The 27,127-nt window shown below is 41.3% G+C and overlaps 1 protein-coding gene across 2 annotated transcripts in view; it reads right to left on the reverse strand.

The window, feature by feature from the left end:
• LOC129180127 (dmX-like protein 1) overlaps window positions 1-4,687 on the reverse strand; it is a 51,055-nt gene extending 46,368 nt beyond the window's left edge. For both annotated transcript variants that reach the window (XM_054774240.1, XM_054774239.1), the window contains exons 1-2: window positions 4,309-4,687; window positions 1,006-1,175 (exon numbers count right to left, since the gene is read on the reverse strand). In XM_054774240.1, the coding sequence (XP_054630215.1) occupies window positions 1,006-1,092 (87 nt within the window). In that variant the 5' untranslated portion in view covers window positions 1,093-1,175; window positions 4,309-4,687. The remainder of the gene's footprint in view (window positions 1-1,005; window positions 1,176-4,308) is intronic.
• Between the last annotated feature and the right edge of the window lie 22,440 nt (window positions 4,688-27,127).

A 27,127-nucleotide genomic window follows, 5' to 3' on the forward strand; every position in this document is an offset into this window, starting at 1 on the left:
GCATGGGTTACTGCAGCAACAGTAGCATGTTTTTTTTTTTTTTAATTCGCGTTTTTTTTTTATTTTATTTCAGGATTTTAATTAGGGATTATTGTGCCTGCTGTGAGATAATTCAAACCTGCAATAAAAGCATGTTGTTCCAGTGATCAAGTTGGGCGTTGTGTGTCTCATCGAACATTACAGTAACATTACACAACAACATAACACTACATGTCATTCATAGAATCTTTGAATGTGTCTTCTGAATGCCTTACATGTATTTTAGTTCATTTTGCCATTTTTTATGCTTTATTTAGGCAAAAAATATGGACAATTTGCTTAAATGTGGATATTTTTTGGACTAGTAATAAGCCGTACTCAAGCACAAAACAGCATGATTTATTAATTAATATATTTTGTAAAAACCATGATAGGGTGAAGCTGCTAAATTCTGAAAAAGTGTTGAGGGACAACTGCACACTAATTAAAAAAGTGAAATAAGTGAACTCAACAGCAGTCCAGTCAATTTCTCCATTTGATGAAACAAAAGGATGCATGTGCATGTATTGCAGTCATACCTCTTGACATTAATTATGCATCACATTTCATAATATAATTCAATTGAAAGAGTTGAAATTAATCCACAAAGTCAGAACCCACAGCAAGCTCACTCCTCAAGAGTCCATTCACGCACGTCATAAAAGACTGAAATGCTGTAATATGTACATGCCAGGCCAGTAGTTGGTAATGTCCCTTGCAACACTGTCACGTGAGTGAAATGCCAAAAGGACATGGTCTTCATCAGTTTTCAGTTTAAAGTAGTCTTGTGTAAACATCCCCTTGTTTACATGTATCCTATCCCTGTATTATCCCAGTAGCAATCGTCTTGCCAATTCCACCTGGCCTCAAACTGTATCTCTATGCTTTAATTATTAATTAAAAATATATCAGAATAACACAACACAATATTAATCTGTCAACCAGAGTGAGGTGTGAAGAAATATGCAGAAATTTGATGTAACTTACCGTGAATGGTACATTGTTGACGCTCCCTACAGAGAAACAATTGTCCCCGGGGTTAACTGCCCCTGTGAGGACCTGATGAAGATTCATGACTCTTGTGAATGACCCCTTCCGCCTACCCTCTCTCAGTGGTCCTCATCTTCATCTGTAGCCTGAAACTCGTTGTGGCCAGGCTGTTAGGGAGAAAAGGGGAAAAAGGGAGGGACTGATAAAGTGTGGTGACATAAACAGAGGATGTTTTGTGTTTTTTTGTAATCGTCAAGCACTGAGCTTATCACTGGACTGTCTTAAACACAGACACCGCAAAATAACCGCTTCAGAGGCATAACAGAAGGTCTGGCGCTCATCCAGCCTGTGCCTTTTACACAGAACCCAGTGCGGCGGGATTTTGCAGTGTTTTCACACCAGCTCCGGCTTCTGTAGTGACGTATAAAATACTCGTCCGCCCGCAAAAATCGCTTTCAACACAGCAGGGTGAGAAAAGTGTAAAACGTCACTCTCCTTTCCTGGCATTTCAGGCATTCCTTTACGCACAAACGCCAGCCTTCCTCTGTCACGGCTCTTCCCGACACAATAATTGTGGGATAACATTGTCCCTCCATTCATTGTCAGTGGCATTCTTAACAGAATAAGAACCCAGAAAAAAAGTTGGTAAAAAATTGCTGCCTTTTGCATTCTGTGTAAAATGAACTTATGTTCTGTTTTTGTAATTGTCAAGCCCCGTGAGTATGACTGAAAAATAATCAACAAGTACAAATGGGCCCGATCTGATCCAGTATCGGTTCTAGGTTCAGATACCAGCGCATTTCACATATTGGAAATTTGCTATACCACCTGCAGAAATTTCCGATCCATGAGCCACGTCTGTGCTTTAATGTCAGCAAACATAGCCGTCTCCACACATGTACTGCAGCCATCCTCCACACGCACACACAAGCGCTCCGTCTGATGTGTTCATGGCCACGCAAATCATTACAAATTCTTATAATACACACAACTTCTGGGTCACTACAATATTATACTTGCCTGTAGAGAGGAGTTCACTACAGCCGCATATAAAATCAGCAATAATGATAACTTAGCGACCAGGAAGTTATGAGTTCTTTGTTGTCCAACTGTCTCTGAAGCCATGAACTTGTCAGGCTGAGCGCTTGTTTGTGTGTGTGTGTGTGTGTGTGTGTGTGTGTGTGCGCGCTGACATTCTTTTGGGGTGTTTGCATAATAAAGCACACAAAGTTCTGGTATGGGAAGATATCCAAATTCGGGTGTAGGGATTGCAGCAAAAGTGAAAATAAAAAGTACATTGTAGCCTCCTTATGTGAAAGTCCTCATACACTGCTATGATAAAGTTCTTTCAAATCGTATTGTGAACTTTCTGCTATTAGACCATCTTGGCACAATAAGCTCTTTGTGCACTATCGCCACAAACCACATGAAACAAACACATGAGGCATTTTGGTGTCAAGGCCAAATTTGATCTGGTTTATATCTTCATTACAAAACACACACAATTCCATGTGCCAGTCTTTTTTAATAGCAACATGAATGAGAGTCATCTTTGTTGTGGACAAGCTGGTTACAAAAACCTGCTCGTGTCTACTTTCACTCAAAGTGATTTAAACAGCAGAAAAGTGATTAAGTGATTGCGGTGAGTGGATATTATGTAAAACAATAGAACAGGGGCACTGAAAGCATCTCACAACAGTGAGTACACGCCCTCACATTCCAGCAAGCATTTTATTATGTCTCGTCAAGGGACAATACTATGGAAATGACACTTGGGTGTAGCTTAGAGTAGTCGGACTACACTTGGATAGCAGTTATTTCAAAAGAATTACCCCCATTGCTTCAGCTCTCAAGCATGTAAGGGGGCCCAAGGCCTTGCTCTTTGTCCTTGGCCTGCAAGACCCCCCAGACCTCACCGTGTGTGATTCTTTTTCTTGTGGGGATATGTGAAAGATCTTGTTTATGTTCCACCACTATGCACTTACCTAATGACCCCAAACATCGAATAACAACAGCGATCAACTCAGTGGATCGTGATATGTTGATGTTGCCCGAGCTGCAGGTGGCGGCCACATTCAACACTCGTAACTGGCTTCACAGTGAACATGTCCAAATTATGTTCACATGTAGTGTGAGCACCATTGACATCTAGCACTGCTTTGATCCTCTTGAGCATGGAATTCACCAGAGCTGCACAGGTTGTTACTGGAACCCTCTGCCACTCTTCCGTGTGACATCACGGAGCTGGGGGATGCTAGCTACCACCTTCCTTCAGCTTGAGGACGCCCTACTGGTGCTCACTGGTCTTGAGAAATACTTGGCCACTCAATCACCTTCAGCTTGTGCTTCCTCAGCAAAGTCATCTTGGAGGTCTGTTGGAGCTCATTATCATGTTGGAAAGCTGCCACACGGCCCAGTTTCCAAAGTGAGCGGATCATGTTGTGCTTCACAATGTCATAGCACATGTTGGAATTCATGTTTCCTCTCAATGAACCGCAACTCCCTGGTGCTGGCAGCACTCATTCAGTCCCAGACCATGACACTGCCACCACCATGCTTGACAGTGGGTAAGACACAACTATCTAGCTACACACCTGTGTTGCCAGCTATTCAGACAACAATGGCTGTGTGTTGAGTCATTTTCAGTGGCTAAATCTAGACTCCTACACAAGCTGTATACTGACTACTACCATGCTTCATTTCTACAGCACCGTCCCTTCAGAAGTTATACTGTAACAAAAAATGCTTACTGAAATGTCAGGGGTGTAATGCATAAATCCATCGCTGCTGTTGATATAATATTTGATAGTACAACGAAACGGCTTTTTACTATGACACTCGGATTATGTGATAATCTATATGCTGGGAAGTAGTACTGTTGTATCACTCGTGTAGTATGAAAGACAATGATGGTGTACCTAATAAAGTGTCCACTGAGTGTGTATTAAAGTTAGCTGCAGTTGTGTAGTGTACGACATTAAATAAGGTCAATAAACCATTCACGAATGTAAAGAGCGCACCTTGGCAGAATGATGTAAAATGCCCCCCCCCCCGCTGACTGAACGAGAAAATGTGAATTCTACATCCCGTTTCCTGTGCTGTAGCAACTCATGTGACAAGTTGGCAGTACATTATTACAACAGGCAGGGCTAACGAAAATAACACTCACTTATTACCTCCTCGTTTATTCACTTTTACATGTACATTTTCCTTGCAATTAGGCTTCGCTATCCGTTTTGGAACATGACAACACTGCTGTCAAATTAAGCTAGCCGGGATTTCAGAAGAACAAGTACTCACCTTTGTGGCGCACTTTTGGGTCAATGCCCCGTCAATTTAACGTCCACTGTCAGTCCTTCCTTTTTGGACGGCTGTCTTTTTATATGAATGCTGCTCTCCTTAGTTAAGGTCTCACAAACCGGTTCCAATTCGGGTACACTCAGTTAGCTAGCTAGGTTTAGCGCGCTACTCGCCACTGAAGATCTCTTGCCAGCAGCTAGCCCTAATAAAAAAACAGCTTGAGAGCACTTATGACACATACTAAGCATTCCTAAAAGCTACAGCACTAATTACTTGGTTACTTGTTGGGTGCTAACCAGAAGGCGCCAACCTCTCCTCAAGGTTAGCAAATAGAAGGCTTCAGAAGAGCAAGCTTTCCCCTATGTTGTAGATGCGTCATGATAGTGAGACTTTTTGGTGGCATTGCATTAGGGGACTTGTAGTTTAGTAATGGAAATGTCGGCTCTTTTTAGAGAGTCAGTTTTTTTGGCTCGGCTCATTAAAAAGAGTCGACTCTTTCGGCTGCCAAGTGACTCCTCAGTTTTTTTTTGTTGCCTTAAATTATTGCCTTTCCAATTTATGTGTATTGTGTAAAATGAATAACTAATTTAAAAAATACATGATATTAAAGGTGTATTATTTAAATCTATTTATTTAAACTTCAATGGACAGCTACAAAAATATGATATAACGTTTTGTTTGTCACGAAAGAATCGGCTCTAAGAGCGCCACAGCGTGTTTAACCCCACTCCTCCCTCTGCTCAGTGTGGACACAGAGACGCCGCCACACATCTCGACCAATGACATTCGTCTTTAACAGAAAAAAAGACGAGAAAAAAACGAATCGGCTCCCGATTGGCTCCCCACTACGCGAACAGGCTCATATAGTTCATTTCAAAGAGCCGGTTCTTACGGCCAATTCGTTTGCGACCGAAACATCACTATTGTGGTTGTACTGGGAGAGTAGCGAGCGCAGCAGGATTCGTATTTCCTAGAGCTTGTATTATTTGCCTACTGCTAAGTTGCATGGTGAGTTCAACAGTGCGTGTTTACGCAGTGACTTATTCAAATGCACTGTCAAGTAAGGTTCATTAATGTGAACTCAGTGCCTCAAGCCCGAATTATGGGCTGAGCATATTGGAGTTTTGCAACCTAATAATCAACAGTAAAATTAAATTAATTTAATTTTAAATTAATATTATATATTTAAAAAAGTATCTATACATTGACAGTACACATAAAAAACAAAAAATAATCAAAACAGCTGGCAAATCAGGACAAACCTGAAGGTGAGCCATACTGCACGCTTATCAACTCTGTGGATGAAAGAGGTAAACATGTAAAAGAGCACACTATGCAAAGCAATCACAAAACAGCACACTGGATTTTTGCAAACTAATGATGAACACTGCAACATGTAGACCACACTTTTTGTTATTGTTATTAAATATTATTATTTTTGAAGTATTTGGAGAGCAATAGCACATTAAAAAATAGATCTAGCACTCAATGTTGAGTCCTACACGTTTCCTTATGGTTTCCTTATGGTGGCTGTAACGCGCCACCATATTTTCTTTGAAAACACTGCTCTGTTCTGGTTTCTTGTATAATACATCATAGAAATGATTGCTTATTTTTAAATTAAAAATATATTTTTTTTATTATATGCTATTAGTTATTTATGCGATTAATTAATCAGAGTCGAGGTGATGTGTTGTGCATGAAGTTGCTTCACTAACCATTGGGTGTCGCTGTTGACCACAAAATATGGAATTGATATGTCAACTATACATTCATTCATTCATTCATTTTCTATGTCGCTTAATCTCCACTGGCGTTGCGGGGGTATGCTAAAGCCTATCCCAGCTGACTGTGGGCGAGAGGCGGAGTGCACTCTGGAATACACTCAGAATGTATACATTAAAGAGTCAATAATTATATATTTTCAGAAAATCAATAAAATGATGACTTACCATGTTGTCTAACCTATGTTACTCTTATCATTTAAGTTGTATGTACTGCATGTACCCTAAAAAACGTATTTTGTTGTAGTTGGAACCTATGGCTCGAATGGGGCTCTTTTGATGACTGCATCTGGCTCTCACACATTTGTTAACATGATCAAATGCATAGTAGTTGTTTTTTTTCCCCGCTGGATAAAGATATACGACAAAGATATATGAATTCAATTTCGTACATTATTTATTATGTATTGTGTAAAACTAAGACATGAATAACATCAAATTAAAAACACAAAATGAATGCCGACCCACCATCCACCAGTTCAAGCTCCAGACAAGTTTTTCCAGAGAGATTATTACATCGCTGTTTGGCGTGTGTGGTAAAAGGCAGTGTGCTAGCATGAATTAACTTGAGACAAATGTGCACATTAGCACTCAATAAGTCATCAAAACCTACCTTTATGCATTCCCACATAGTATCAGCATTTGACACCAAATATGAGGTGAAAGAAAAATGGTAAAAATACAGTAGTAGTTTATCTGTGCAAGAGATAAAGTTAGCACATGCGTCAAGTAAGACGGATGTAACAGAGAGAATCCGGCCACTTTTCAAAATAAAACATAAAAAGAAATAATGGCAATTATTTGTCTTTCTGTGCGGCCCGGTACCAAATGATCCACGGCCCGGTACCGGGCCGCGGCCCGGGGGTTGGGGACCCCTGCCCTAGTGTAAGTTCTATAGCGCTGGTCCTTGAGAGCATATAATAAAAGGCTTGCAATATTGTGTGAGATGCTCTATATTCACAGTGAAAGTTTCGCCATATTTCAAAACAGACTACTTGAAATTTGAGATTGCAGTGATCCAAAAGAGTGCTGAATGAGGAAGCAGAGCGGCACGGATGCTTCACAACAAATCCATGCAAGCGGGAATAAAAGGGACAGACTTCACTGATGAATAATGAAATGGCTGACATGTCATGACTTTAGCGACGGCTGGCAGCGTTTATTGTTACGGCGGTCGGACGGTGAAACAATCGAGAAAGTAGGTCACAGAAGAAGTGCATTAAATGTTACGCAGGCTGTCACTTGTATTGTTTTTGACTGCTGTCTTTCATGAACGCCTATGATAAAGTAAAGCCAGCTTGTATCAGAAAGTTCGAGGGTATCTGATACATATTTCTCTGCATGCGGCTGCTGATTTTATTTGGCAAAACTCTGCAACCTCTGGGAATTGAACATTTTGAGGTTATAGTTAACGTCTATAATAAAATAGCCCTCACGGCACTAAACCTGTCATAGCTGGGAGATGGATGGTAGGAAATATTGTTATACAATCAAGAATAAGTCGATACATAGTAGACGTATTTATGTGTTATGTGAGTACCGGTACATGTGAAATACATTCTATAAAGTAGTCTCAGATTAGATTAGATATAACTTTATTGATGTCTGGGGTGTGTGCCCTCAGGGAAATTAAGGTTCCAGTAGTAGCAACACTGTACGCAGTATACAAGACAGTACACAGTAAACAGGTACTGTATAAGTCAGATAGAATAATAACGTAAGACTAAAAAACGGCTATGAAAATGTAATCTATAATACATTGTCACTGTCCTTTCACATTTTTTTTAATCCTCAAAATAGCCAAAGCAAAAAATGCCATAATAGATATAAATGACAAAATAAAATCAAATAAAAATCTTGTAAATACGTATCTGCTGGCTGGACATCTCATAAAAAAGTGGAATGCCATTTTAATATTCTTATTTGAAGAAACATGTTTTGTTTTGCACCTTGTAAACGAAAATGAAATTAAATGAAATTGAGTTAGGTAAGTTGTCACAAAAAAAACAACTGCATGGCCCCTCAACCCCCCACCCCACCTGTATATATATATATATATATATATATATATATATATATATATATAAATTATTAATTTCATAAAATGTCTGCACCTTATAGTTTTTGGTCATTTAAGTCATGTCATTTCCTAACCCTAACCCTAAAAGATACAGATTGAACAAAACATGTCAATGAATACTGGGAAATGGTATGAATAATTTGTGGCTTAGCTTTATATTGAGAATATTCTTGCTTTTTCGTGTATTGGTGACGATGTGACTATAAAATTATGAGTTGAGACAATTTGGAGAAACAAGAAGATACATTGGAAATAGCAGGTTTTTCACTTTGAGACGCAAGAGGGCAGTATTGAAGCACTTAAAACCTCTACAACGTAACCTCTGTGGCTGAACTCTCAATACTATTCTTGCAAGTGTGTCTCAACATTGCAAAAGCAAAAAAAAAAACAAAACCGTCTGGTAATAAAAAAAAAATCCAAAAACGCCGGCTTATGCAGATTTAAAGTAAAAAAAAAGAACACTAGAATAAATCTCCATTGTCAAAATGGGGTCTTGCTCCAGATATCATAAAGAGCACATTTTGAGGGATGAATCAGTTCTTCCTAATGCCTATTCCATTAGTTATTTCTTCTGTGTGTGTTCGCCCCATGAATGCGAGTTGCGGTGTTATAATACCGCGCTTTGACGAGTAATATTGATGTCCTGTATGAGCTGTAATTAGTGCATGTGGAGGTAAAGGGATGATGCCAGAATGAGGTTGGACTGTGAGTGTGGCCATGCTTTCATGTAGCCACCATTAGGAGGAGGAGGAGGAGGACGATGGAGGACAGCTTTACCACTGAAATACTGTACAGTATGTCCGACAGCCAAGAACATATGGGAGTCATAAAGCATAATGAAGCATAATGACAAATAAAACCCCACTTTTTTTTGAAAGAAAATGTTTTCCATTTGATTGTAGTAAATCATCTCTGCTCCGGGTGATCGTTTGTATCCCCAAACATTTATAAAAAATAAGCTTTTCATTTGTGGCAAAACAAACTCGGTGCACCAGATGCATGGCACGCTGCTACACTTTCCATGTTGGTGATTCATGCAGCGCTCTTTCTGCTCTCTAATCTAATTTCCTTCATTGTGCCGCCGCTGAGAGCGTCAAGCACCAGAGTCAAGCGTTGTTCTTCAGCAAACAAAACAAAAACGGTAAATGCCAAGCGTTTTTAGCGGTGAGAGAGTCAACAGTTCTTTACAGATCAGTCTGGGGTTAGAGGAGAAACTGGTTCAGAACCTGTTTCACAGACTAAACGTTTATAGGATTCACATTTTGGGGATTTAAAAAAAAAAACATTTAAGCAGCCATTGACGTTTGCTGCTCACAGCCCTTAGGTACCGTAGGAGGGAATATTTGCATGATATCTAGTGTATGTGTGTGTGGGGGGGGTACAACCAGGGCCCTACCCAAACTGGCACCCTAGGCAACATTTTAGATGGTGCCCCGCTCCACTGGCGATTTACAGTACATAGCTTGCAAAAGAAATTCGATGGCATTGTAATGACCGTTGTCTTTAATTTGTAAGATAACATGTCACCCAATTGACATGGTTAACAAAAATCCTCTAAATAAGGGAATAAATAAGAATAATAGTAATACATTAAAAATGCACTTCTGATGCCCAGAGCTCCACATGGCTTGTGACTGACTGCCTTTGGGCGGGGCGGACCTGTCAACAGCACCCGCCGCTGCACAGTGAGAACACAAAATGCAGAACAATACGTGCTTTCACCAGTCTCGAAAACTCTCCAACGAGGTCAGGAAAAGTCGCTAGATTTGTCGCTAGTCGCTTTTGAAACAATATGTCGTCAAGGGGGGCTGAATTGTCGTTAGATCTCGCGACATAATCGCCAAGTTGGCAACACTGGTCAGCTGCATCACTTGTCTATGATGTTCATCAGCTGTTGACTCTCAAAAATGTTAACACAAAACATGTTTTTATAGTTTTGTAATTATAGTTTTACAGTTCTAAATGCATATAAATGTCGAATATAACTGAATATTTAAGGAAACGCTATTGAATCCAAGACATAACTCATGGTACACCAGGAAGGTGGTGTCCGTGTTGCTCTCGCTGCAACATCATGTCTTTGTCTCACCTCTTCAATGAAGGTAAAAGTAACCTTAAATGCTGATTTATCCCTTTCATTCATCATGTATATGTATTTATATGCATTTCAAATAGTTTTATGCATGTAAAGCTGACATTTTCAAAACTATCAATACGTGTCTTGTGTTAACATTTTTGGAACAGATTACTGTAATTGGATTTACCTGATTTTTTTATGGGAAAAATGGATTCGGTTTGCGTCCATTTAGGTTAGAGCCAGACCTTCTGGTACGGATGAATGACGCTAGCCAAGGTTCCGCTGTATTGTGCTCTTTTCCTTGTTAAAGCTGCTCCTTCTTTTGGAATAAGTGTTTCGAAAAAGCCGAAGACACGGACAGTCCCTTGCTCAGATGGGGTTTTGCACAATTAGCTCACGTCTCACGTGATGCAGAGGCCTGTTTTCCCCAAACCTTTGACAGTTTCCACTTTATTTTATGTGTTAGTACAAGTGACACCTTGCGTGTCCATGTGCCCACACCTTCACATGCGTGCGTCATCGCGAACGTGCGTGTGAGTGGAGCTGGTGTGTGTTTGTGTTGTGCTTGGACGCCACCTCATCCTGCCGAGGTGACTGTAAAAGTGGGTGGACGAGGGGGTTGGCAGGATATCCCATCAGTTAGAACTTCCTTCATCTCCTCCCCAGCGGCCGCATCCAGGGAAAGGTCAGCATAAGTCAAACAGGCTCCTCCCTCTGTCATGATTCCATCACCTGCCCTCCTTTATGCTGACAGCGGTGCTTTTCTCTCGCTGTGACGCCAGCTTGTGCTCTCTATTGCCCTTCAACCTGCCTTTCGGATCTTTTTTAATCCTTCTTCCATTTGTCTCTTATTGCACCTTTTGATAGCCTGGCAAACGCTACAGAGAGCTCAGCGGTCCTCCTTTTGTTGTTAGTGCTGCTGATCTCTCCATTGCAAGACAGTCACTCTCACACACACGGGCTGGAGATTGAACGGAATTCTTTCACGGGAGAAACACTGTTGAAAAGGGGGAGTAGTCAGTGTGTGTCAAAAATACTGACGCTAAAATCTGGGGCAAGAGGTAATGCAATATAGATGTAATGTCATCATGAATACTGTATGATACACAACAATGTACGGTAAAGATGTAATTAGGGCTATCAACAAGGGGGAGCTGCACAGGCGATGGCTGAATTAAACCAATTTAATTCACTCTATTTAGATTTCGGATTGCACACATCTGCACCGCATTTGCTCGCATAGTATTTTGACTCTCTCTAAACACAGGTCGTCTTCATCATTCTGTGTTTTGGCATCAGCCTTGCCTATAACTGTCTGGGATGCTGAGACAACATGTGTTTTGACTTAAACACGTCCCGATACACGATATGTGTGACCATTTCGAACGTCCCGGCTTTCCAAACACACGGTCAAATGAAAACGCCCGTAAAACGCGCGATCTCAACTCATACACCTGCGAGAGTCATCATTCATCACCATGTATGGAAATGGTCTCCCCTGATTTACGCCGACCCTCACCCCTCTTGACCTACATCCGCTTTCATCTGAGCCATCAATCATTTAGCGTCTCAAAGACAAAGTCTTGTCTTAGGTGGAATGCAGAGGAGCTGATCATAATGGCATTAACGCTCCAATGTCCCAGTCGGTAAAGATATAAAGCTAAAGTTATAAATCTCTCGTGCGACTGGGAATAAAACACAGTGTGACCCGTGTGGCACTTTGCGACATAAATAATGCAATGCTGATCATTTCTACATGTGTCTTCAGTGTCCTCTGAAGTTAGGGAGCTGTTGGTGCAACCTGAGTAAATGTACTTTTTCATCAAAACAATGTACAGAGATGAGCAAATTCAAAAAACAATACAAGCAGTTGATGTTTGCTAAATACAAGGCAGAAGAGTCCTGATTGTTCTGTCAGGTTTGTTATTTTATTTTATTTTATTTTATTTTATTTTTTTTCTATTTTATTTTATTTTATTTTATTTTATTTTTTATTTATTTAATTAAATTTTATTTTTTATTTATTTATTTTTATTTATTTATTTATTTATTTATTTTTATAATTTTCTTTGTTGTGCTTAAAAAAAAAAAAAAAAAAAAAAAAAAGGTCATTATTATTATTATTATTATTAATGTTCTTTCTTTTTTTGGGGGGAGGGCTATCTCACCGTTATCTATTATGTGTTATCCTGACTATCACTGAAAACATGACATGGAATCCAGGAAGTGAACTACATGTACTGTACTAGATGTAGAATGGATGGGGGGTAGGATTAAATAAGCTTTGCTTCTTCCTACTCCTTTTGGACATGTGGAACTGTCAAAGAATGATTCACGAGATGTATTCCATTGTAACCTTCATGTTCAAATAAACTAAACCATCTAACCTTTATTATCTGTACAGCCAATGCTTTAAATGCCATTTTAACATGATTTTACTTGTCATACATACTGTATGTAAGGAGAAGATAACCGCTGATGACCACCTACAGACGTCTAGAAAATGGATGGATCGATGGATAACTACTGTAACAGTAAAACCAAATAAAACGACTATTCATCAGTACGTCCTGTTTAAGTCACTGATTGATACGGTATTGCTAATACCAATACTTTGGCAAAGTAACAATTTGGGAAATAGATGGTTACTTAGCAAACAAGGATCCATAAAAATGTAAGTGTGTTTTGCCTTGCCTATGTCGTTTATCATACTCTGTGCATCAAATGTTTACAATAATTTTTTATGATTATACTTATACAGTCGTCCCTCGCTCCATCGCGGTTCGAACATCGCTCCCTCACGATCGCAATTTTTCAAAAAAATCATTTTTGCCTATCCTAGTAAAATGGTCGTTCTTAAGAGACCGGAGCAAATGATTAGACAAATACGACCTTGAGCATGTGTGTGTGTGAGGTGGCTTGAATTGGGGGGGGGGGGGGGGGGGGGGGATTTGGGGTGTTGACCTACAACATAGAAGAGCTGACAGACGTGAGACTTTAAAAACATCGCTCCATCGCCGTTTGAACATCGCTCCCACACTATTGCAATTTTTTCAAATAAAATCATTTTTGGCTATCATAGTAAAAAAAAACAAAACATATTGAAGCATAAAAATGTTCTAAATGAACTCAAATACAAATATAGTTTAGACATTGATGAACTGTACTCTACACTGGCCACTAGGTGTCACTATTAACAAGCACCGGATTTGATCACCAATGACAGGCTTTCACCATTATAACACGTGCTACTGTTGAGGCCGCACTCCAGATAAAACTCAACTCTGAGTCCCCAGCGTCACTTCTTGTCCATACCTCCGGAAGACATTTATTGAAACACACATGAGCACGAATCTTATTTATGTCTTAAGTGGCTTATTTTCTCTGATTATATCTACCCTAGGGTTGCACGGTGGTCTAGTGGTTAGCATGTTGGCCACACAGTCACAGTCAGGAGATTGGGAAGAACTGGAGTCAAATCTCCGTTGGGCATCTCTGCATGTTCTCCCCGTGTGTGTGTGGGTTTTCTCCGGGTACTCCGGTTTCCTCCCACATTCCAAAAACATGCATGTTAGGTTAATTGGCGACTCTAAATTGTCCATAGGTATAATTGTGAGTGTGAATGGTTGTTTGTCTATATGTGCCCTGCGATTGGCTGGCAACCAGTCCAGGGTGTACCTCGCCTGTCCCCGAAGTCAGCGATTGGGTAGTCATTAATTGGGTAGGTCGATTGATGACAATTAATCTGACTTTTGGTAACTTTCTGTCGTAGCATCTATTGAAAAAACACCAATAGGAGATAAGCCAAATAAAAGGCAAAACTGTGGAGATTAAGATCATTTTCCAGGAAACTTTGGTTGAAATATAACACCGTACAACTTATTTTTCCTCTTCCACTACACAATATAGCATTTTCTATGCCAATTATGATGGGCTGCAGTCGCGAACAGTGCATTGAGTGAGAATTGGTCCCCATCACACCCTGTTCTTCCAAAAACTGATATATAACTGGATATATTCTTTATCATCTCGGAAATGTAATAGATTGTTCCTCACGGCACTCAATTTCATAAAACTCGGTTTCTTAGATTTTATACAATCTGACCCCCCCCAAAAAAAGCACATGCAACTGGTCTATCTCAGTTGAACCTTTGAAAGCATATTACTGTATTCTATTTTCACCCTACAAGAAGGATCGATCTATAAAAAAAAAAAAAGCCAAATATAGTGGCCGGTGTGCGAGCAGACAGAATGTGAGTGAGAATGGAAGACAGATTGAAAAATAGATGAGCACTATGGGTGTGTACGCAGACACAAGATGACTTATTCAGGAGGGAGAGCGCGTACATGCCATTAAATCACCCACGACCGCCTTCCCGGGTCAGGTTCAGACTTGAGAATGCGGGGGTCAAATCTGGATGTGGAGTCCGGATCAGGATCAACAGCTGCAGTGAAGATTTGGGTCGTAATACGAAATGTCAAGGGGAGCATCTGCTTCCTTCTTCTATATGCCACCGTATTTCTTCTCAATGAAGTTGTGTAATCAGTTCCCTCTCGCACTGGGTAGATACTGGTACAGCAACAAGGGAAGCAATGCTGTACTGCTATATTTATTGGGGAATATGGATCATTTCCACTGCCAAGAAAAAGAAGAAGATCATTATGACATTTTTGCAGAACTGCTGGAAATGTGAATTTCTTGTGGAGATCAATAAAGTATCTATCTATCTAATTGGCCTTAGGGGCAGTTATGATTGAGCCCTGTGAACTCTGCCTAGCAACAAGTGGCAGTACTGACAAGTGGTATAGCCTGGAAAATAAATCAAAGGAGAAATTCAAGTGTTAAAAAACAGGACAATCAGTAGTTTTGTGACCCACTGTTTTTTTTGTAATAACATTTCTACTTATTTAATTTGTAATTTAAATCTACTTTTTAAAAATGAATACCAGAATTTAGAAGGTGCTGCAGTATTCCAAATAAGACAGGCACAGCCTGTAGCTGGGAACTAGACACTTACTAAGGTCAACTTTTGAACCTTTCCAGCCTTCATGTGTGTAATTTCTGTATGCAAAATTACAGCTGTATTTTTGTCATGAACATTATGTTATTTTTGCCTTTTTCCATTTTTGTCGTCTAGTGATATTTTGGAATACAGTACTTTTCCATCACTTCTACTTCCTGCCTTTTGTGTTTGCGTCCTGCCTCAGCCCCGCTCTGATTGCATCTCTTCCTCATTACCATTTACTCTCAATTTAAACAAGTATGGCCTTTTGTTTTTATGTGTAACTGCCAGCCTTCTTAATGTTATGCTCCCATGGTTTTTTTTTCCAGAATCTACAGTTCCTCCAACATCCAGTTGAACTGCCCATCGTCCGTTGATCAGCCCATCCCCCTCCCCCATGTCTGGTCCAAGACCCCAGTGGCATCACCATCAAATCCAGGTACTATTCCTTCTTCTTTCCTCTGCATTTTTACAAAGACGAGGCTGTATTATATCCTAGTTGACATTTTAAATATTGAGTTTCAACCCCCTGTAAATGAGTGACGAACAGCCTCCATCACACAGAGATCCTGCTAAGTTACAACACCATAACCGTAACAGTAAGTCACATTTATCCACCTGTACCTTTCATACAGAACCTACTTTCAGTGGGTTACCGCTGCAACTATGTGCACCTTTACACAAAGACACGCCACTCTACAACGGGATGATTACAGTAGATGTGTGTCAGCGTCAGTGTCATTATCCGGTGTGACATATCGAATACTTGTCAGATTCCTTTATACTGCCTGCAAAACTGCCTGTGAGGCGGGATCTGCTGTCTACTGTTGCCTGTGGTGCATCCTGCAAGAAGGAGGCTTCTTTTTGTACCGCAAAAGATCGCCAGGTGAACTCTGTCTCATTCTGTCTCTGTGCAATTTACATAGAACAGAACAGCGATATGCACAAAAGGTGTTTAAAAAAATTTAAAATTGAACAACTTTGTCTGACCTAATCTGAGCAAAAACCCAACAATAATTCAACATTGTCCATGACCCTCTGTCCGCCTTTTTCTGTCTCCCTCAGCCTTCATGACGCCCCACAAGGAGCTGAGGTAGACACGGTAGGAGGGAGGGGATATGAGATCCCATGCACAGGCACTCAACCCGCCCAGCCACGTGCACACACACACACACGCACGCACACACACACACGTACACACACCCACATTACACACGCACACTCCGTCCCATCTGAGATTGTAAATTGCGATGCTCTCTAACTGTCACTGCTAGTTACAGACCTATCATGCAGAAATGCTGACTTATTTATGGCTTTCATGCAAACGTGGAGAAACAGAGGAAACTGAGGCTGGCTGTCTTATTGCGCGCGTGTGTGTGTGTGTGTCTGCGTGCGTGTACGTACTGTACCTTACAGTATTGATGATGCATTAGATCCTTATGCCATTTAAAGCCAACACACTATTTCTTAATATATATTCATCACTTTAAGCCAAACACATATGTCACTAGAATAGCCTTCAGTAGATCACAAGCCTCCCACAAGGCCTAACAATCCTAAACATGTCCGTCTTGAGTTGTTTGACTGAACAATCATGACTTGAAAGACCATGGCCTGGTAGATGTACAGTAGCTCCATGGACTGGATATGGTGGGCGCCAATGCAAGTGGACTTTAACAATACATTTTTGCATGCGCACCTCTATTTGGGTCCGGAGCAATACTAAATGGATTCTCATTCACTATGTGTAATGGGTGCCACACACGGGAGGCAACATCGCCAGTCCAGCCAAGCGACAAATTTGTGCGTGAGGAAGTTTGTGTTCGTGCATGTCATCGTGCACACTCTGGCTTGTGACGCGATCCCAGAAGGTTGAACAATTTTCAAAATTTCATCACTGTCGCCCAGACGAGGACCACTCAGCGGGAGCTTCATTGATCGACCAATGTGCGGACAGGATGCTAGTCGGTACGCTATACTTGAAGTGTCAGATTTCCCGGAGCTGTTTGACATTTCTAAAAATGATTTTATGGGAACTTTCATGGGAACTCGTTGGTGCCAGAGCAAAGATATCGGGTAAGTTTACATTCATTTTACACGGACATTTATAGTATGTAAGTTTATCTTCAATAATAGCAAGATCCGGTACTAGCAAGAGTACTCGATCAACACTTTGATATCCCCAAACACCCTCCACATCTGACAACCAATCAGAACCTTGGGAGACACGTAGAATTCGCTCTGGATGTGAACACACTGCTCACGGGTATCACTGGTCACAGATGCTCGTCGCCTCGCCTGTGCATGGTTTGCTACGCGTTGGCGATGAGTTTCGCCAGCAGTCGTTTACCGCCTCCCGTGTGTGGCGCCCATAACCCTCTCAACAAAGTAATGTGGTTTTATGGAATAGTTCTGATAAACAAACCAACACAATGCTCAAAACAATACCTCCCAGCAACGCACTTTTGCACTTGTCCGGAATCATTTTTGGAGTTTTTGTTTATTTTTGAGGATAGGCGGTAATATAGATTTTTTTCCATTTATAGTTTTTTTTTTTTTTTTTTAATCATTACTAAAGCAGTGCAACCATATTAAACTACAAACCCTAAACTTAAATGCAACTCACTGTAAGAAAACATAAAAATACAAAAGAACAAAGTTGGAATATTGGACAATTACAACATATAATTATTATAATTATAAAAACAGCATATAGTTTTTTTCATTTATTGATCATAATGTTTAAAAATATTGTTGGATTATAATTAAAAACATTAAATATGTATTAAAACTACCTATTATTTATTGAGATTTTAATTTCTTGTTATTAAAGTAAGAGTTATTTATCATGAAATACATTTAATATGCACCCATATACATATATATCCACCATCATCAACATAAATAAATAATTTAACTTAGAAATTACTTTCCACTGCGATTGGCTGGCGACCAGACCAGGGTGAACACCGCCTCTCTTGCCTAAAGTCACCTGGGATAGGCTCCAGCATACCCCTGCTACCCCAGTCAGGATAAGAAGAAAATAATTCTATTACCAGTTTTGTCACATTGACGTTTGTGGTACAGAAGCATGAGTTGTCTTCTTAATTGAAATGGTGTGAAAACTTGGATGGCACTCCAAATTTCCCTGCGCAACGCTGGATGATTTGTACGTACAGTAATATTTACCATTGTTTACCAATCAACACCTACAACCACTGAGCTTGTGCTTGCGATGCACGCTTGTGTGTGTGTGTGTGTATGTGTGTGTGTGTGTGTGTTTTGGTGTGTGTGTGTGTGTGTGTAGGCGAGGGATCTTGGCATCATTAAATTCCTAACTGGGGCATCCCACTCAATCACTCTCTCGTACGCTTCGTTCCAAGAGCTGCAAAGAACTGTGGGTGCACTGTGAGCGGATGTGTCTGCGACGAGCTATGTCTACGTCTGTGTGTGTGTGTGTGTGTGTGTGTGCGTGTACATACATGTATTACATACTAACCTGTGCTGGTGTGATTGACACCTCGCCGAGATTACTGTCAGCTATTAAACGCTGCGGGGCAACAGTATTGCAGCTTTTTCTGTGTTCCATATACAGCCGACTTCCTGACGAATGTGGCACTCTGTCATGCGGGATCAGGTGTTTATTGCTGTTGATTGTGACTGTTTTGATGCCTCCTCCACATGGAGAGGAGGCGACATATCAAGATGTATAGAAAAGAGGGCCGCTTCTTCTAAGTACCCAACCTCGGAAGGGTGTATATTGTCTGGCAGAAACCTCTCAATGCTGTTTTAATCACACAAGATTGAACTTTTTGTGTTGTAAATAGGTTAGGGTGGTGTCAATGACCTCATTTATATATGTATAGGTATCCTGTCATTAGATAAGGTACACCTGTATCAAAAAGTCAGCCTCTACAAAGGTAATAATGCTCAGTTTTGATTAACACAGATAGATATTTCTTGAACAATATGTTTTGTTTACTGTTGTGTTTGCAGAGAGCTGTTCCTAATACTTTGGTGGCCCTATCTGTCTACATGAGAGGGTCAAAGTATTAGAAACAGTATCACGTAGTGCAACGTACAGACACAATAATAAACATTGTTCAATTGGTAATGCACTGAAGATGGCGTAATAATCATTCAGACAATGAAGTAATTGTAAAAAATGGTGTGGAATTTATCGTCACTTGTTAAGGCAAAATAGACTGCACTACTTGGCTGCAACCAGCAGAGGCACTGTTGAGACAGGCAGAGGCAGTCTGGTGGCGAAAGAAGTATATTAGCATTTTCTGCCAGCGACAAAAAATAGTATTAAAATTGCAAATTAAAAATTGATAGTTGATCAAGGAAATACCCATCCCTAGTCGATGACCATGCATCACACTGGGTATGCTACAACTGTTCGTGATCCTGTAAATTTGTGGCACCTCCTACGGGTTGTGGTCAAAATGCTTAGGAAGACCCACTACCATACATAATACAGATATCCTCAAAGTTATATAATCATTAGACAAATGGTGAATGACTTATGGCCAATTAGTTGCTGAGTTCCGCCTGTGCTAAAGTTTTTCTCGATGGTGGCCATGTTTTTCAACTAATCTTGCTCAAATTTTTACACACATGTGCATGTTGGTCCCCTGAAGATGTGTAACAAATTCCACGGCGACTTGAGTAAACACTCTAAAGTTACAGTTAGTGTTTTGTTGAGCTGTGTGACAAATGTCAAGTCAACTTGACTTATGGGGGTGAAACTTTGGGGTTTCATAACTGCACCACCATGTGGTGTATTTGTCAGAAAAATAATAGCGCAGGCAACACAGTAGAGGGGCATGTTTTAACAAGTGCTCACCCTTTTGTGTGCAGCTTTAGGGATGCTATTATTGAGCTACCTGTATGTTAAGATCCCTCAAAAATATGCTTTGACCACTTTAGACTTCCTTCCACATAGCATAAACAAGTGGAAATCTGAAGTCAAACACCAGACCAAGGCTAGAAAGGACTATTGTGAAGCCACGATACTTTCCTGTGGGGACAGAAGCCACATATGGAAAGTCTTAGCAGTCAGGTGTGCAGGGTAGCCACAAATTGTAGCTGTTTACCCTTTTTTCCACTTTTTACCTTGTAGCTAACATAAACTGACTCCCGTGTTCATTGATGTAGAAAGAGAAGAGGTATACCAGACTGACAGATTCATGCCCTGCAAAACATGCCTATGTTATTATTAAGGCTCAACACGACAAGATCTGAGCTTTATGTATCCATGGTTATAATCACATGATGACACACGCAAAAGTAAAGTTGCAGAAAGAAGAAAGTTGAGAGAGTTGTCAGGAAATGTGGAAGGAAGAGCGTTTATGAGGATTCCCTAGTGTGTGCCTGCTGTCTGTTACATTCTGGCTCATGATGGTAGCTTTATTTCAACCGCTTCGTCTCCACAAGGAGCCCCAAAATGTGCCTGGGACCACTTTGGTGTACGAGGCAGGGAGGATCCTTGCATAGTTTCCAGAATTCCAACTGAGCCGTAGGGGGTATCGCATGATCTTGCGAGATTAAAATGTGAAAAAAAAGCGTGAAAAGATTTCTTGTACAGAAAAAAACTGTCTTGTGGGCACTAGGACTGAGACAATAATAAATAATTAATCACACAATAAATGAAAATGAACTGGATAATTTTGCTGGCCTCAATGTACTGCCATGTGCAAGCGTGTCTGTTTTCCTCATCTCTCACCTCCAGGCAGGAAGAGTCAGTCATACAGTCTCGCTGGGTGGAGGTGGGGCCGGAAGAATACACACGGAGTGCAGAAGAGTGTAGCCTCATGAGGAGCAATGCAAGATAACAAAGTAGAAATGACATTAGTAGATTGCAATATATTGTCATAGATTTTTTTTTCATTGTGCTTTTCTTCAAAGTAATGTTTTTTTTTCTTTTTTAAACTTTTTTAAAAACTTTTTTTTATTTATTTAAAAAAAAATTTTTTTTTGCTACTTTTTTTTTTACTTCAAGGTAATGTTAAAATCTCGCCTCACCTCGTTCTCAGAGACCCAGTCTTGTGTATCGTGTTGTCTCGTGACACCTCTACTGAGCGGTATTTTAAATGATATTCCCTTTGCCTGCCTCCAACACTTTGCAGCGTTTTTCCACTGTAAAATGTTGTCACACTTGAATAATACTAAAAAAGCTGGTTAACTGGCAACAAAAGTGAAAAAAACAAACAAAAGGAGTGCCACAGTGTGGCAAACGGCACTGCCCACAATCAGCAGTGTGTGCTCTGAGAAGAATGACAGAGTCGATGGCAATGAATCGCCTTTATTGTGAAGCCACACTGTTAAGTTGTGGTACAGCACACAGCCTTGTCCTTAATAACAACAGAAGTCAACACAAGCCTAAGTTGATAACACAAATCATAACATACAATACAGAAAAGATGGCGTAAGATGACTAGACTGTACCATGTTTGAGTTGGGGTTGAGGGGGACCGTCATTTCTGATTTAATAATAATAATAATAATAATAATAATGGGGTGCCATAGAAGATTTAGCATGGATTCATACTTAACCCTTAAGAGGTCCTTTAAAAATATCGTACTTTTCCCAACAAATGTCTGCTTTTCCCTAAAAAAAAGCTGTAAAAATATCACATTAATTTTATTAATGTTTTTTTTCATGAATTCATTTCAGTCAATGACGTGTTTTAATGTGAACATTTTGACTTCACTCTGTATTCGGGCTTTGTGTTGAAACCAAATGAAATGATGAAGAAAGGACTTGCAGGCATGAGCTCATTAGCGTCCTACGGTAGAGTAGAGTAGAATGTCTGGCACGGGGCCATGTGAAGGCACTTCTGTACTGAGCTGGAACAGTAACAAGATGCCAACGGTGCCTGACAGAATGCATGAACTTCTTTTATTCAGGTGGCTTGTTATTTCTTTAAAAAAAAAAAACAGAATATAGATGTCTCCAGGTGGGCGCTTTGTTATGCCTGCAAATGGGAAGCATGTGTTGTGTTTAGCATGCTGGTTACCTATCTGACAAATTGCTGCTGCTTTTGATTTGTTCGGAGGCTTGACATTAGATTGTAAACGTAATGTACCATGAAACTTTTTGAACATTGCCGGCTTTTTACTTTATGGTCGTTCTTAAGAGACCGGAGCAAATGATTAGACAAATACGACCTTGAGCATGTGTGTGTGTGAGGTGGCTGGCATGGGGGGGGGCGGGGTTGCAGGATTGGGGGTGTTGACCTACAACATAGAAGAGCTGACAGACGTGAGACTTTAAAAACATACGACAGATGCTTTCTATCATAATCCAGTTTGCAGTGACTTCAATAAAGAAGAAAAAAAAATAGGTGAATTGAGGCGCCGTGCTGTGAGGTTAGTTGGTCCGAGACCTCGCTGCGAAGCAAAATATGGAGGTTGGGACCTTTTGGGATTCACAGCAGGAAACTTTGCATGTTTTCCTCCTCTCACAGTCCAAATACATGAACCGCTTTTTGCACTTTCACAGTCTTCTTCTGCTTTCGGCTTGACCCCCAAGTGCAAGGAGCGATGGATGGGAGGAAACAGTCCAAGGCAAGGCCAGTCCAGGCCAGTCCAGGCCAGTCAGGCCTGGAAGACCTTTAATGGACTCACAGGCAGAAGTTCTAATCCACTCAAATGCCCAGTGACTGCTAACTCAATCACCAAGCAAATCCTCACCAACGGCCGCTTCAACAACACCAACAGGGAACACACCTGATTCCTTAAGCGGGAAAAGAACAAGCTATGGCAAGTTCAGGGAGCCGATGGTCACCTCTTGACACCTTTCACAGGAAATGAGCTTTCTGCAGCCTCCAAACAGCTGAAAAGCAGAAAGACCTGACAACATCCCACAGTTCATTCGGGCCCCAATGCTTGGATTGGATCCATAATTTGTAGCTCACCTGCCTCCTTCGCCAGTCCATAATATAATTTGGAGCAAGGCAACTATTATTGCCCTACCCAAGCCAACCAAACCAACAAACAATCCTAAGACTTACTGTCTTATTACACTCCTTTGCGTCCCCTTCAAGCTCCTAGAGTGACTCCTACTCCCGCTTGAACCCGTTCTTGACCTCAAGCTCCCAGACGAGCAAGCAGGCTTCCACCATGGAAGGAACACTGTACACCAGATTTTGAAACTCACAAATGAAATTGAAGCAAAACGACAGAAAGCCGGAGCCATCCTGGTCGACCTGCCACTCATGACACCGTATGGCACCAGGGCCTCAACCTAAAACTTCTACGGACCATCCTAGGCCGCAACCTTGAGCAATTTATTTCCAACATTCTGTTAAATCGCAGCTTCGTCCTCAAAACAAGCGATGGCCAGACCGGCCGCCCCCGACGCCTCAAAAAAGGAGTACCCCAAGGACCAGTACCGGCTCCAACACTGTTCAACATACACATCAATGACCTTTCTCCTACATCCTCTCTTCAGTACACTCACGATCTCGCCCTCCTCTACACCAACAAAAGCTGGTCAAGCGTGGAGCCAGATGCATCCAAGCCCCACAGAGCTTCAGTCCGTCCTAGCTGGGATCGCCCCTGAAGCCCTCTGGAGAGAGCACCACACCTACAAACCTGTGAACAAGGCACTGTCAGACACCCACCATCCTCTCCACAATATTGTTCATGTCACACAGTTAATCACGTCTTTCAATGTCGCTCTGTCCTTTGCATTTTCCTCTCTCAGCCCTGCCACCTGCATGTCCCCTCTAATCACATCTAGAAACCTCCTATTTGGTCTTACCCTTCTTCTTCTCCCTGGCAGCTCCATATCTAGCATCCTTCTACCAATACACTCACAATCCCTTCTTCTCATTTGGCCAAACCATCTCAGTCTGGCCTCTCTGACCTTGTTTCCCAGATGTCTAACTTGAGCTGTTCCTCTGATAATCTTCTGCGATGCCACCTCCAGCTTTGTCTCCTGTCTGTTGGTCAGAGCAGCCAAACCCTCTCACTACCGTCCTGTAAATTTGTCTCTTCTTTTGCTGCTGCTCTTTGGTCACAAAGGACTCCTGACACTCTTCTCCACCCACTCCACCCTGCCTGCATGTGCTTCTTCATCTCTTTACCACACTCTCTGTTGCGCTGAACAGTTGACTCTAAGTACTTAAACTCCTTCACCTTCCTCAACTCTACTCCTCACAGTTCCACTTGATACCCCTTCATCAACACACATGTATACCATCTTGCTACGACTGACCTTCATTCCTCGCCTCTCCAGCTCATTCCTACACCTCTCCAGGTTGTCTTCCTCCTGCTCTCTGCTCTCACTGCAGATCACAATGTCACCTGCAAACATTATTGTCTGTGGAGCCTCCTATCTGACCTCATCTGTCCATCTGTCCATCACCATAGCAAACAAAAAGGGCCTCAGGGCTGATCCTTGATGCAGTCAGACCTCCACCTGGAAGTGTGACATCTCCATCTGTGACACCGGTTGCCCTCATACATGTCCCGTACAACTTTAACACACGTCTCTGTCCTCCCAGATTTCCTCATGCGATACCACAGCTCTTCTCTTGAACTGTATCGTACGCTTTCTAAATCCACAAAGACACAATGTAACTCCGTCTCTTCTTCTCCATCAGGACTTTCAAAGTGAACATGGCATCGATGGTGATCTTTCTGGGCATGAAACCACACTGCTGCTCACTAAGTTGTACCCCTTTCCTTAGCCTTGTTTCCGCTTCCTACTCTTTCCCAGAGCTTCATCGTGTGGCTCATCAGCTTTATGCCCGTTCGCCCTATGCACACTTTGCCCTTAATCTCATATCTTTGTACTCCTCTCTACTTTCCTCATCCTTCTTGCTAGTGTGACAACTCTTATATCAGTTATGATGATAAAAATGCATCTTTTTAAAATATGATGCAAAATTGACTTGTTTAATACCTATGTAACATAACTACTGGATGACATGCTGGTTGTACAAAGTCAATACAGTAATTGGTAAATTTAGTAGACTGATGAAAAGACACTACAATTCAAATGATTGTAATGAGAAACGACCACTGGTTATCAACCTAACCCACGAGCTCCTGTAAACAACTGAGGTGTGAAGTAAAACTCAAGAAAAGCTACTGGAGTTGATAAAGCGTCCTCTACGAGCTTCTCAGCCTTTTCAAGCGCAGGCTGAGTCATGCCCAAAAGAACTTGACAGCTATCCCAGTTCTTCTATGCTAGTCTTTTTCGAGCTGTACATTCCTGGAGCTCTTTGTTCCACCAAGTCTCCGTATCATGTTCCTTATCAGCAGATCCTCACTGCCTCCAAGAGCCTGTCTCAACTCAAAAGTCATCATAGCAGTTCTTGTTCCTAAACTTCCATTTGGTCCTCCGTTCTGTCCTCGTTCTAGTCCTCTTTTGCACAACAAGAGCCACCTACATACGGTCACCTTATACTGTGCAACAACGCTCTCTCCTGTCGACACTTTGCAATCACCAATTTCCTTCAGGTTACACCTTATGTCCGAAATGTACTCTACCTGCATGATCCTGCCTCCACTCTTGTAAGTGACTCTGTGTTCCTCCCTCTTCTGGTAATAAGTCTTTACCACAGCCATTTCCATTTGTTGTGCAAAATCTACCACCATCTGTCCTTCCATTTTCGTGTCCTTAACACCATACCTGCCTATCACCTCTTCATCTCTGCACCGATTACTACTCTCTCACCTCTTGGAACGCTCCAGCTACAGACTCTGAACTCACAACCGACTTGCGGGGTGTACACACTAACAATGCAATGTGAAATGAGAAATAAGTCACTGCAAGTTCGTGAATGCCTTTACACTGCGTTCTGACTGCTGATTGGATGAGCAACGGAATGGGAGGTACAGTAGGTTAGTGTATGCAGTGAGTCTCACTGGAGAGAAAAAAGGTGAGGGAATTTTGAGTTGAGTCTGAAGCAAGATGCTGCGCAGTCAATAAAACTATGTAGAGCATAGCAATATGTTTTATAAGGAGGAGCACGCTGCACCTATGTGCTCAGAGCCCGTGACACGCTAATCGCAAAGGTGGTGACTCCGGGAGAGGCAGGTAGTGTGCCGTGGGAGCTGACTGTACACTGACTGCTCGGGACTGCTTTGAAGCGGGGTGGACCGCTCAGCAGAAACCGCAGAACAATACGTGCTTTCATGTATTGAGAGAATGAAAGAATGCCTCTTTCTGCAAAGTCAAGGACAGGGCCAATAGGTCATTGATGACAATTCAGCACAGGCGTAAAAGTTATTGAACAAATAACACTGATATGGGAAAATTGAAAAAAGATCACAACTTTTACAAGTTTACAGGCTGTGTAATGTTTTGCGGCTCCAGACTATTACTATTACTATTACTTACTATTACTGGAAGAGGAGGCAAAATGGCTGTTTTGATGGAAAAGGTTGCCGGCCTCTAATCTGGTCCCTTGAACACACAGTATATCTATTTTTCTTCTCTCTGTCATTTCAGCTTTCATCCCTACCCTTTCCTTTCATTGTGCCAACGCTTAGAGTCTTTACTCGCACTGCTACGTTGCTGCCTGCATTCATCTCTCTTTCTTTCCTCACACGGCTTCCCAATCTCTGTCTTTGCTGTCGACACTTTCACAGTAGCGAATGTTCAAAAATTCAGGCGACACAATTCTCCTTTGATTTTGCCTTTGTCATTAATCATTAAAGACTGAGTGTTATATTTTTTCTGAGTTTCGATATTAACCGTGGTTAACCTTTTTTTTTTTAGTATTCTACACTGGTCATTAGGTGTCAGTAATGTTACTTTAATGTTAAATACAAACACGGCCTAGTGTTGCAGCCGTAACCAACGGCAGGCTGCAACTCAACTCTGAACCCCCAGTGTCACTTCCTGTTTGCCACT

The sequence above is a fragment of the Dunckerocampus dactyliophorus genome, chromosome 4 (assembly GCF_027744805.1).
Source record: "Dunckerocampus dactyliophorus isolate RoL2022-P2 chromosome 4, RoL_Ddac_1.1, whole genome shotgun sequence".
NCBI lineage: Eukaryota > Metazoa > Chordata > Actinopteri > Syngnathiformes > Syngnathidae > Dunckerocampus > Dunckerocampus dactyliophorus.